Source organism: Cyanistes caeruleus, chromosome 23 (assembly GCF_971803275.1).
Source record: "Cyanistes caeruleus chromosome 23, bCyaCae1.hap1.1, whole genome shotgun sequence".
NCBI lineage: Eukaryota > Metazoa > Chordata > Aves > Passeriformes > Paridae > Cyanistes > Cyanistes caeruleus.
Window position 1 is genome coordinate 6729020 of NC_141723.1, and position 11854 is coordinate 6740873.

General features: G+C 56.4%; 1 protein-coding gene across 1 annotated transcript; it reads right to left on the minus strand.

Moving 5' to 3' along the window:
- Positions 1-982: 982 nt before the first annotated feature.
- Positions 983-9809, minus strand: LOC111939219 (5-hydroxytryptamine receptor 3A-like). Its single transcript, XM_023941340.2, has 9 exons — positions 6916-9809; positions 4863-5026; positions 4674-4718; positions 4231-4340; positions 3493-3662; positions 3113-3273; positions 2665-2875; positions 2298-2531; positions 983-2133 (listed from the first exon to the last, which is right to left on the minus strand). The coding sequence occupies exons 1-9, from the start codon at positions 7106-7108 to the stop codon at positions 1835-1837; spliced, it is 1587 nt and encodes a 528-aa protein (XP_023797108.2). The 5' UTR covers positions 7109-9809; the 3' UTR covers positions 983-1834.
- Positions 9810-11854: the final 2045 nt, after the last annotated feature.

Genomic DNA, 11854 nt, shown 5'->3' on the forward strand with positions numbered 1-11854 from the left:
TTTGAGGGGCTGGGTGTCCATTCCAAGGTCCTGATGGTAGTCCTGCCTCCCCCAGTCTCCCCAGCACAGCCTCCCAGGAAGGCTTTGGGCAAGTAGTGGGGAACTTTGATCCAGGTTCAGGCAAGCAGAGGTGGTCCTGCTGTGAGCAACCTGCGGGCTGCAGCACCCCGGGAAAAGGGGGGCAAAGCCCCTCTCCAGCGTTCAGCCTGGCACAAAGGCGTTGTTATAATAACGGGGAAATCGCGGTAGGACCGGGCCTTTGTGTGCACGCTCGCACAGCAGCTGGGAGCGATTATGCCGCAACAATGTTCTGTTCCATCAACATTATGTCCTCATTAAACCTTTATTAGGAGATTAGATTCAGATTTATTGATTTTTTTTTATTTTTTTTTTTTTTAAAGAGGAAAATCCAGGCTTCTCTCAGATGCCTGGAACTTTTTCCCACATGCAGCACTTCCCAAAGTAGCAAGAGGGCAAAGGGAGAATCTATCTTTCCTCCAGCATGGGCAGCCTGTCCTTCCAGGGAAAAGGACTGCTGAGGTGCTTGAGGGGGTTAGGTTGGGTGCACGACAGCTTCCTAGCACAGGGAGGACAAGGATAAGGACCAAAACATTCCATGGGATACGGCAGCACAGGTGAGCATCTTGCAGTGCAGCCCTGGGGGACGTCGCGGTGGAGGGGGCAGGGATGGCAAGGCTGGCTCAGGAGTCTTGCTGCCCAGTACCCTCATCAAACACATGGGTTGGGTGGCATCGCACAGCCGGGTCAATGGCCCCATTGGATTTGTCTGTTGGAGCGTTTGATGTTACATGAAGGCAGCTCATTCCAGAGGGTGTTAATTGCCCGCTGCACTGATCAGGTCTGTAGCACCATCGATCTCAGCAGGATCAATGGGCTGATTTAGTGTCTCACGAACTCTTTAACTGGACACCTCATCAATAGGCAGCCACTTACAGACCATCAGCGCATTAGTGCGGGCCAGCACTGGCAGGAGCCCACTCCACCCATCCTCAGGCCCCGTCACTCAGAGGTAAGTTTTCCTGCAGGTGATGGCTCTGGGATGGTGAGTGGGAGTCTTGCTCTGGGGCTGGTGGGTTTGAGGGCAAATGTTGGAGATCCAGGTGGTGTCGACCCACCTGTCCTCTATCACCTGCAGGCCCATATGCAGAGATGCTCCTAGAGCATGGGATGGGCCCTTATGGCATCTGTAGCACTTTCCTCTCCTCTTTGCCTTGTGCTTCTGTCCTGGCAGGGGCAGATCGACAGCGAGAGCTGGGCACCTACTGCAGGTGTGATGGCAGTCCTGCCCCGCGCATCTCTGCTGGTACCGCGTGCCCTCGGAGTCAGTCCCGTTGACATCCCGTCTGGCCGCGGCCGGACACTGCGTCTCTCCCACTTTGCTAAAACTCCTGAGCACAAGCGTGGTAGGGATCTGCTGGGCAGGTGTGCCCGGGGGCCGGGGTAGGGAATAAAGGCAGCAGGCGGGGTGAGGGGCAGGGGAGCCGAGGACAGCGATGCCCCTGGGGCGCTGGGGATCCCCCGATGCCGGGAGGCGGCTGGGCCGGGCGGCGGGGCCGCTGTCCGCGGTGCTGAAACCGCGGCCGTGGCCGGGCCGGGCCGTGGGCTCTCCCGGGGTTGGCAGGGGAAGCCTGGAGAGGTTTGGCCAGGGTCATGGGGTCCGGGGGGCTCCTGCTCAGCTCCGCCTTCCCGCTGCGGAGCTGAGGGACGTGAGGGATGCGCCCGTCTGGGTCGACAGACACTGGCGAATCCCAGAGCCAGGGAGAACCCGCCAGAGCGAGGTCCCCCGGCCCCCGCCCTGAATAATGGGCACTGCTCAGGCATCCCTCCACACCGACCAGAGGGTGCCCAGAGTGATGCTGTAAGCCAGGACGGCTGCCAAGTACACCCGGAACAGCAGGACATCCAACACGTAGCCCACTTGCAGCCACTCACGGGCGACATCACGGAATTCCTCCCGTTTTTCCAGGAGCTGGCGGATAGCCGTGGTCTCGTGCAGGATCTCCTGCAGCGCTCCCGAGCCCTCCGGCCGGCCAGTAAAGGCCAGTGCAGACCTCGTGCCCCCCACTGCCCCGCACTCCCGGGGGTCCTCACAGGCATAGGGGGTCGGCTTGGCTGAGAGATCAAGAGAAGCAAATGTGAAAAACCTGCTTAGATGGGGAACTGGGATTTGTGAGGGTGAGCTAGGCACCCAGTCCACCATACAAAGAATGGTTTTGTAAGTGTAAGAGCATCTAGACTCCTTCAGTTCCCACAGACCCTCTCTGTGCAACCCTTACCTGTGCTGTCGTTGTTCTCCACCTGCCTGGAGGTGTCCAAGCTTTGTGTCCTGCTTTGGCTGAATGTCTTCCTGTCCCGGATACAGAGCAGGATGGTGGCTCTTTCCAGCAGCAGGTGTTTCACCCACTCAGGGACATGGGGTTGCAGGTCTTGCTTGTGCACCAGGCGCACAATCAGGATGGTCTCTGTCAGGCTGATGACGAGCAGTGCCATGCACACCACAAAGTAGATGCCTGCAGAGACATCAGTGAGGTGAGTGACCTGCAAAAGCTCGTGCCCAGAGCACGGGCCCAAGCAAATCCTTCCTACTCAGCTCTCGGGGCCCTGTGGTCTCTGCCCATGACTGCCATGGCAGAATCACCATACCTATCAAGGGGGTGCCGACGGCAGTAGCTGGCAATGTGTCGGATACAATAATGAGGAAAACCGAGTAGCCCAGCAGGAGAGTGATCTTGAAAGAGACCCTCTCACCACTGTGGGGAGGTAGGTAGAAGCCCACAATGTCCATAACCATCAGGAATATGCTGGGGAGCAGCAGGCTGACGGTATAGAAGAGGGGGCGTCTCCGGATGACTACCTGCAGGACAGAGACAGACAAGGCCCTGAAGGGTGGAAACGATGCCTTCAGCTGGTGTGGCTCTTTGCCAAGGCAGGTGAGGATGATGGGGGCACTAAGGTGAGCCAGAGGAAGGGCTCACTAGCAGGAGCCTCCCATCTGCAGGCAGCAGCTGCAGCACAGAGCAGAGACAGGGATGGGGCGAGTCCCTTCCCTCGTGCCACATCCCCAAGAAACACGGTGGCCAAAGGCTCTTACGTAGAACTTCATTTCAGCATAGCTGTCACTGCTCTTGACGCTGAACTCCTGGAAGTGGCTGAGGATGTAGAGCAGCTCCCACTCGCCCTGGTTCATGAAGACACTTCGGTCGAACTTGACGAGCTCTGGCTGACGCCACAGCGAGAGGTTGATATCACGAACTGGGGGGCAGAGGAGAGGCGAGAACTAGGGGTACCCTGCCCAAAGCCCGGCAGCTGTCGGCACCTCCACACCAGGCTGCGTGCCTGCCCTCCCTGCACGCTTCCCCGATCCGCTGGGGCCATCTAGAGGGACGAGTTGCCCTCTGCACGGAGCTCCGGCCCAGCAGAGGTCCTGCCCGCTCCCCCGAGTCCCCTCCCCACGGGCGTCCCGGCACTCACTGTGGTGCAGCCAGCTGGTGAAGGTGAGAGAGCAGTTCTGGACGTCGAAGGGGAAGTTGTAGATGTCCAGGCTGCAGGCAGTCATCACCTGGATGGGTTTGAGGTTCTGCACCTCCCCGTGATGGCTGACGTAAACGTAGGGAACATGTGGGGACTTTCCAACATCCACACTGAGGGACATGAGGGACAAAGATGTGGGCCGGAGAGAACTCTGGGCAGCGGTTTCTTCTGCCAGGTGGCATTTCAGGGGGGGAACTGCCCAAGAGCCAGGTATTTTCCCCCTGTTCTGCTTTTCTGGCAACACCTTTGCAGGCATTTCTGCCTCACATCACCTCTGCACTGCCCAGACTGCTGCCTTCTCCCAGCCTGTCACTGTCCCAGAGCCCTCTGGAGGCACTGGGAACACCTTAAATCCCCACAGAGTGGGAAGGACACCAGAGAGCTCCATGGAAAGGGCCAGCAGCTCTGCAGCTGCCCTTGCATTGTACTGTCTTCACAAAGCCTTTCCCCTGATATCTGGATCTCACCCCCAGCACAGTGAGGGTAATTACTGACGGTTGTGGTTAGCCAGCATTGGAAATGGCCCAGCTGCTGAGCCAATCCCCATCTGCAGCTCCCCGATGTGGGGAGGCTGCCAGCTCTGTGCCAGGAATACAAAGTATGGGACAGTGCGTGCCCATGGCAGGTGAGGGAGTTCCAGTCCCAGTCTAACTCCCTTGAGACTTTGGCTGCACTCACAACTCGTTGATGAGGATGTCGGGCACCCAGATGCTCTCTACGGGGAGGGAGATCTGCGTCAGGTTGTCGAAGCGAGCTGGGTCCCACTTGAGGAACTCATCTGTCCAGTGCTGGGGACAATGGAGAGGGGACTCGGTGGGTGAAGTCCTTCCACTCTGCCAGCACACAGACCCCAGGCTAGCAGCAAGCAAGCTCCCCATGGGAGGGAGGAAAGACTTATCCTTCAGCTTGCACAACACCCAGCAGTGCAGAACAGGGAGCGTGAAAGCTGAGCCTTAAGGTTCATGCGCTACAGAGGTTTTGCCAGCCCCCAGAATGTGCTTCCCCTCTCACTGCTCTCCTTCAGGACTGCACACTTCTCTCACAGGAAAACACGGGGGTTTGGGGGTGCTTGACCCCTAGGGGGGCCAGCAAGGAAGGGGCAAGTTTTCATGGCTACTCACCTGCCTGTACCAGATGTAGGTGGTCAGCACCTGGTTCTTCTCATCCTGTAGGAAGATGAGGATGGTGTCAGAATGGGGGTACTGACACTGACAGTCAGGAAGATGGGCAGAGCATGCTGGGAGGATGTTGCAGGCCAGGTACCATTCCCCTCCCTACGGACACACACGGAATGGGAGCAGAGGACTCACCACACTGAGGATGGCATAGACCATTAGGTCGATGGCCACGTTAGTGGTCGTTCGCCAGTCCCGCACAGGCCGGGTGCCTTTCTGGTAGTGGGCCAGGAGGTAGTGGGCCAGGCGTTGCAGGGCGGGCTCGGAGGGCTCTGGCATCCATTCCCCAAGCTGGGTACCTGCTCAGCAGAGGGAGAAAGGGAGGGAGTGAGGGAGGCTGCTCGCACTGGGGCAGCGGCTGCCATCACCCTGGAGTGTGCCATGCGCTGTAGGATGCTGCCAGCTGCCTGCTCTCACCAGTTGGGGTTTCCCATCCAACCTAAATAGGAGCATCCTGATGGAGAACAAGCCTGGACAGCAGAACCATCACCTAATATGTTACTGACATCCTGTGCTGTGCAGGTTGTCAACGCTGTGATCTTCCCCAGCCTCAGAGGGCACAGCTGCCAGCCCTCACCTCTCTGGACAAGTGCCAGGTCAGCAGCAGCAGGGAGCCACAAGGGACACACTGCCCCTGGGTAAGTTTCATGCCATGCACTCCCTACAGGGGCATTTCTTTGCTCAGCAGGTGGAGGTGATGAAGGCTAGAGATGAACCAGGATTCATTTATTAGATATCTTGGTGTTTGCTTCCTGTGAAAACACTCCCTTCACTGGTGCCAGCAGCATCAACCAAGGGCAAATTGCTTTCAGCACCATGTCCTCACTGCCAGGCAGCTGGAACACCACAGCTGGGCCAGGACAGCAGTGCTACGCTTGTGGCTGTGCTCTGCAGCACACCCAGCCTCAGAGTCCAATTCCAACATAATGGAAGAGACTAATTGGAATAGATCCATGGGAACTTGGGAAAAGCTGCTGGAAGAGAATTTTAATCTGTATTATAAGGTAAAAAAATAAAAAGCAGCAGCCTCGGCCCCTCTGACATTGCTCATGAGTGGTAATACTGGGGAGCCAGCCAGGTGCCTGATGCTTGCCCAGGCAGGCATGAACTAACAGAGGCAGTGAGATGGGGGAGAGGCAACAGTTAGGGTGAGGGAAGGAAATACAGGCGCTGCCATCACCACAGCTTGGGCCAAGTGGCCTTTCTGGCTGCAGCTGGTGGCAGCTGGCTCACGCTTGCGCTCCTCCTTGCTCCTTCTTCTCCTCACATCCACGCCACCCATATCTGCATCAGGATGCTTTGGCAGCAGGGAAATGGCTTTGCAGAGGGAGGACTGGGCTGGGTTCACCTCGGATGCTTTTTGGTTGTGCGGAGAACTCACCTCATGCAACTCAGCACAACCCTGGCACAGCCCTAACACAGGGGGATCTGTCTGCACAGCCCTTCCTGACTCCTGGTCAGCATTACTAGGGTGAGAGTATCACTGTTCCTGCTCCTTTTCTGCCACCTGTGATGTGCTAATGGTGGGAGAAGGTTTGGGAGTTGGGTGACAGGAGCTACATGACCTATCCAGACATTTGAGTCACTAGCCTGCTGAACACTTTCAGCTGGGCTGGTGCAAAGCAGCTCAAGGATTTTTGTGCTATTTCCCAGGAATGTTAGATGAGAAAATAATAATAATGGAATAACAAGGAAATATGTTGGCCATCAATTTTGCACTGCAGAGTTGCAATTACAAACGACAGGCACAGCATCGTGCCCAAAACCCAGCTCTAGGTTATGAGGGACTAAATTATATTGGAGAAAGCCCTTCATCGGGCAGGGGGCTCAGGTAGCATCTCTCAGGCAGTGGAGTGCTGGCAGGAGACCCCCATGTCTTTCTCTGTCCTCAGGGCTGGCTCTTGGCACAGCTCGGGTACCTCAAGATCCTGCAGTTATGAACCCACAGAGCAGAGCTGGGTTCTAAGGCTGCGTTGCCTTTCTGCCGATGTTAGCCCGGCAGGATGCGCCTCCAGGCTCTACACCGGAGCTCTCCCAGGTATGTCACTTCCGAATAGGGAATGAAGGTTTCCCTAAAGAGCAGCCTTTGCCTGCCACGCAGCACGGCTCTAGGAAGGTGCTGCTCCGTGCCAGGAGCACCCCGCTCTGCCTCAGCTCCCCAGCCCTGCCCATGGGTCCCTCACCTTACCTGGGCTCTGTAGCGTGGAGGCCAGCGGCAGCAGGGCCAGGAGCACCCCGAGAGCCGTGGGCACCATGGATCCGCCGGCTCGGCGGAGCACTGAGCGGAGCAGGGAGGCAGGCGGCACTTGTGTGGCTTTCCCCCCGCCGTCGGGTTTTTGAGAACGCCCAATTAATCTCGCGATCAGCCTCTCCCGCTGCATCAAGTTTCAGGCTGGGAGGATGCGAGTGGGGCCCACCCAGCTATCCCCCCACCCCCGCCCAGCTTCCAAAGAGCTTCCCCGTCCTCTGCCCGGGTGCCTGCTTGTGGCAAAGCGGGTTTCGGGCTACGAGCATCATGCCCATGTGCAGTGGGGGGCACGATGGGGGCAGGGGGTCCTGCAGGTGCCAGGGCTGCTCCAGGAGATCCTCAGCAGCTGGAAAGACGGCAAAACCCTCCGAGAGGCAGGGGAGAGGAGGCTGTCCAGGGATGCGGTACTGACACAGGGTGGGTTCCCATCAGCAAGGGAGAGGGGAGCTCTGCACGTACCGGGCTCCCCTGCACACCTTGCGGCAGGTGGGTCTGTCCCACTGACAGCAGCTCTGACAGTCGCAGGTGGGGGCAGCATGTGCAGCCAGCCTTTGGCACCCCTGCCTGGGGCAGCAGCTTTCCCCCAGCCCCTCCGATCTGCACACTGGGGTCCGTTTGCACCGCAGAAATTTACATTTGCTGTAAATTTCAGCAAACAAAGTGCTTCCTCCTGGTTTCGGTTTCCCAAAATATTTAACGCCTCGGGGCAAACAAGACTAGAAGCAAAGCCTGGTCAGGTATTATCGAGAGTCAAAAGGCCCTCGGTGTCCACCCATGCATGAGTGCCCTGCTCAGGATGCACATTCACCCCTCCATGTCAAAGCATCATAGCCTTGGGCTGGGCAGTGACTCTGCCTGGCAGGGGAGTTTCCCCTCGAGCCTAAGCCACTATAATCTTGTGTATTCCTGTATGTCTACGCTGTGGCTGTGTGTGTTGCAGGTGCCTATGCCCCCACAAAGCTGCCAGGTGCTGGAAGTCCTGGGGAAGCGGTGGGCAGGGACCAAAGCCTGCGGCAGTGGCGTAGAGCAAATTGCATCAGATGCCGGCATGGAGTCACTTAAACGAGATAAGAATTAGTGCGGGGCCCTGATGAACTCCCCCTTGGCTGCCAACAGCGGTGTCAGGAAGAGAGCGAGAGCAGAGCTGGGGCTAATTTGATTTCTCAGCTCCGTTAGTGGCTGGCAAGTCACCTCCCAGGGAGCGCCAGCAGCTCATAGCACTCTCCCCTTATTGAATCTGGGTAATGAAAATCACGGGCAGCGCCACCGTGGTGCTGGGGACTTTGCCCCGCTCTGCCCCCTCTCCTCCAGCCTCCTGCAGCTGCAGCCGGCCGGATGAGGCCAAGGGGGCGTGAGCTGCTCCACTGGAGCCTCTGCTGCAGCATCATTAACTCTGAATTTTCTCCCTTGGGTTTTACATCTTCATCTTAAAGAGATTTTAATGTAGTTCCTATCAGCCCTCCTGTTATTGGATATCTAATTAGCGTGATCTACTGTAGCCTCGTGTTCTGCGCGCACGCAGGGGGCTCTTGCGGGACACTTTGTGGGACGGCTGATATCAATCGGCAGCACCCAGATCAGATTTACTTTCCAAAATAGCATAATGGGATTTTATTAGCCCTGTAATCTGCTGCACGGTAATTGCTTTTCTGGGAATCGAAGTGCTCAGTGCCTGGGGCTTCCCACAGCTCAGCCCTGCATCCTGTCCAGGCTCCGCTGCAGCCAGGCACGGCAGCATCTCTGCACCGGGATGGGTGGGCACCCAGGCCTTGCTCCTGGAGCAGCCATGCTGCAAGCAGGTATTTAGCCCAGAGCAGAAATCTCAGAGGCTGGGGAGACCACAGGGACACAAGCACAAGATCCCCAACATGTGGTGGCACAAGTGATGCTCTGCATTCCCTCCTCACCCCAATCTGACCTCATCACAAGTCCTGGGTGCTCAGCATTATGCACTATATTCCTTCAGCGGCTGCCACCCCATGCCATGGAACATACTGGGGGCTATTGAGCTGTGGCAGGAGCATGGCTGGGCTCTGCACAGGATGGGGTGCTGTAGCCAGGCTGGGGACAGCAGTGGGAACAGGGAGGGAGGCCTCAATTGTGGTGCTTGCCGGTATGGAGTGGGCAGGAGAGGGAAACAGCTCTCCTTCAGGCTGCCAGTGCTCGCCTTTCAGAGCGCGTTTGGAGCGTCAAAAACAATAAAGCATCAGCAAGGAGCCCTGGCAGCACAGCTGCCTGATGGCCCCGGCCCCATCACGAGCCCGAGGCCGCCCATTACGGAGCCTCACACTCCCCGAATTGCATGTCTGCTATGATTTAACGCTGCGAGACATGAAATAAACACCACAGGCAGGGCTGCCGGCATGGGCACGACCAGGCTCACAGCAGCCCCTGCTCCCATGGGGCCCTGCACCAGGGACAGTGATCCTCTGGGATGCTTGGGCTTGCTTGCATTCTTGGGTCCCTGCAAAGGGCCAGGGGGACACGTTCTGCAGCTCCAAGACCAAAGCACAGACCAAATGGTGTGAACAGTTGCTCAGTGTGGTGCCCTTGGCTAATTTAATTTAATTTAGGGAAGCTGCTAGCTTTGTCCCATGTGTGCAAACTGCATGGTCCTTGGAGAAGCCAAAAATTGCCCATTCCAGATACCAAGCCCGTGCTCACCCTAGTGAAGGAGCCCTATTCTTTTACATCCCCCAGAGAAGGGATGGGAACACCTTCCTTTCAAGTCCTCTCTTTCGTCAGACACCCTTCAGGTGTTTGCAGTATTCTACCATTGTCTCACTACCACTACAGCCAGGTAATAATAAGTACATGAAGGTATTTGGAGCCCATTGCTGTTAATGGAGATCTGGCTGATACGGAGTGGGACAGCAACTACGCGTCACAGGCTGAGCACCATCCAAGATCAGGCAAGAATTGCCTTGCTGAGAGTAGACCCAGCTGTTTTGTCTTTTCCTTTTTCCTTTTATTTTTGAAGGAGACCTATGCTAGAGGCTCACTGGGTGGGAGAGAGACAGTGGGCTCCAGAGCTGTTGTGACCATGTGCTGCCACCTTGGAAGAGTCCCCATCCCCAAGGCAGGTTTGCAGCAGGGATTGTGCATGCGATGACTGCCTCGATGTAAAAGCCTTGTGTTTGAAAAAGTCTTGCAGAAAAGTCTTCTGCCTCTTGTTTCTGTTGAAATTCAATCCATGGAGGACTGTGGCAGTGCTGGAGAGATCAGACATGCTGCAGTGTGTGGAAACAGCCGTGGAGGGGACAGGGACAAGAGACAGTCCACTCAGGTTTTGGGGGTTTTTATGTTTTTAAAGCACTTACTGCTTCCTTTTGCTAAGTCAAGGCTGTATGGAAGGCTCTCGGGACATGGGAGGAAAGGGCATGTCTGCAGCTTTCTCTGTCTGATGGTGTACAATCTCCCCCATAGTAAATTATCTTGGATGTAACAGTGCTGTGACTGCACTTAATGCTGCAAACAAATTGTTCTACACCCTAGTTAATTATCACAGCATTAATCAGGCTGCTAAACATTAAACACAGCCTGGACAAACCTGGAGCTAAAAATACGGGTCTGAGTTTATCTTTGTGACAGGGACATTCAGATTTTTTATGGTTAATATTTTTTTTAAGGTGGGAAAATCCTGGGGACCCTTACCTGAGCAATGAAGTTTGGGTAGAGCACCATTCCCTCCGCAGTGCATGAGGGTCCCAGAAGGAAAATCACAGTGCCCAGCACTACCTCCCTACCTCTCACTATTAATAGCCTGGCACGCTCCCAAAATGAGTGGAATTTCTTACTTTGTTGCAATTAAGCTTCACTGGTTGTCTTTTCCTTTGCACATCAGGGAAATTGGCTGACACTGGCTTCCTCAGTGTTACCTTATCTACACTGCTACCTCCTCCTTCTTGCCTCCCGATTTTCTCATCTGGAGTACCTGTGAGAACCAGGGAACCGAGACAATCTCGGAACAGCCCACACTGAGGTCCCCACACCTCTTCCAAAACAAAAGGTAAGGGACAGTCTGTGACTGCCCAGGACAAATCCAAGTGTGGGAGATGATCACCCAGCTGTGAAAGGGCATTTTAGCAGAAGAATTGGCAACCAGGGTATGGCAGTGGCACTGTCTGACCCTACTGTCCCCTTCCTCCTGCAGTGCTACAGCTCCGTGGCAAATGCCAATGCCACCAGTGTCACAGGAGCTTCAGCGCTCGGGGACAAACCCAGGCTGGCGATTGTAACTGACACATTCCTGATGATGCAGGACAGCTTTTCACCAGTTTCGAGTTGAGCTTCTCTGGCTCGTCAGGTGGAGCCGAGTTGCCCAGGTGCCTGAGCCACATCTCCTTGGTCCAGCGGCGGTGGGGTCTGCACAGCCCCCGCGTGCCCCTCGCTGGGACGTCTCCATTTCAGTATCATTTTATTAAGAGAAAGATAGAATCCGGGCTGTGCAGAGAACACAGAGCCCTTTGGCTCAGCTAATCTGAAAAATGCCTATTTCTTGATGATTTACCCAGGCGCATCCAGCCCTGGAGCATCCCTGTCCCCTCGTGCATCCTCCGTTAGGCGCCGGGCAGCACCGCGCCAGCACAGGCGGACAGGTGTCAGCCGCAGGACCAAAACAGGGGAAGGGGTGTTATTATTGCTGTAATTAAAAGAAAATAATTCACTTTTATCAGTATAGAAGGGCGCAGCCAGGGCAGAGCGCCGGCTGGGGCGGGTGTTCCCGGCTGTCGGGGTGGGGACGGGGGAGAACGGGCTCGGCGGCCGGGGCGATGGTCGGGGGCTTGTCGGGGGTGAACACTGCCGTCCACGCGGCGGGACAGACGGCGGGACAGACGGACACACGGGCGGGCACGGCCGGACGCGCACGGCCGGACAC

Excerpts from the sequence above, each read along its gene's own strand:
- LOC111939219 (XM_023941340.2), bottom strand. The coding sequence starts at position 7,108 with ATGCAGCGGGAGAGGCTGATCGCGAGATTAATTGGGCGTTCTCAAAAA. Across the intron at positions 4,719-4,862 it reads TCTATGCCATCCTCAGTGTG|GATGAGAAGAACCAGGTGCT; the intron begins GTGAGTCCTCTG and ends ATCTTCCTACAG. Across the intron at positions 3,663-4,230 it reads GACATCCTCATCAACGAGTT|TGTGGATGTTGGAAAGTCCC; the intron begins GTGAGTGCAGCC and ends CATGTCCCTCAG.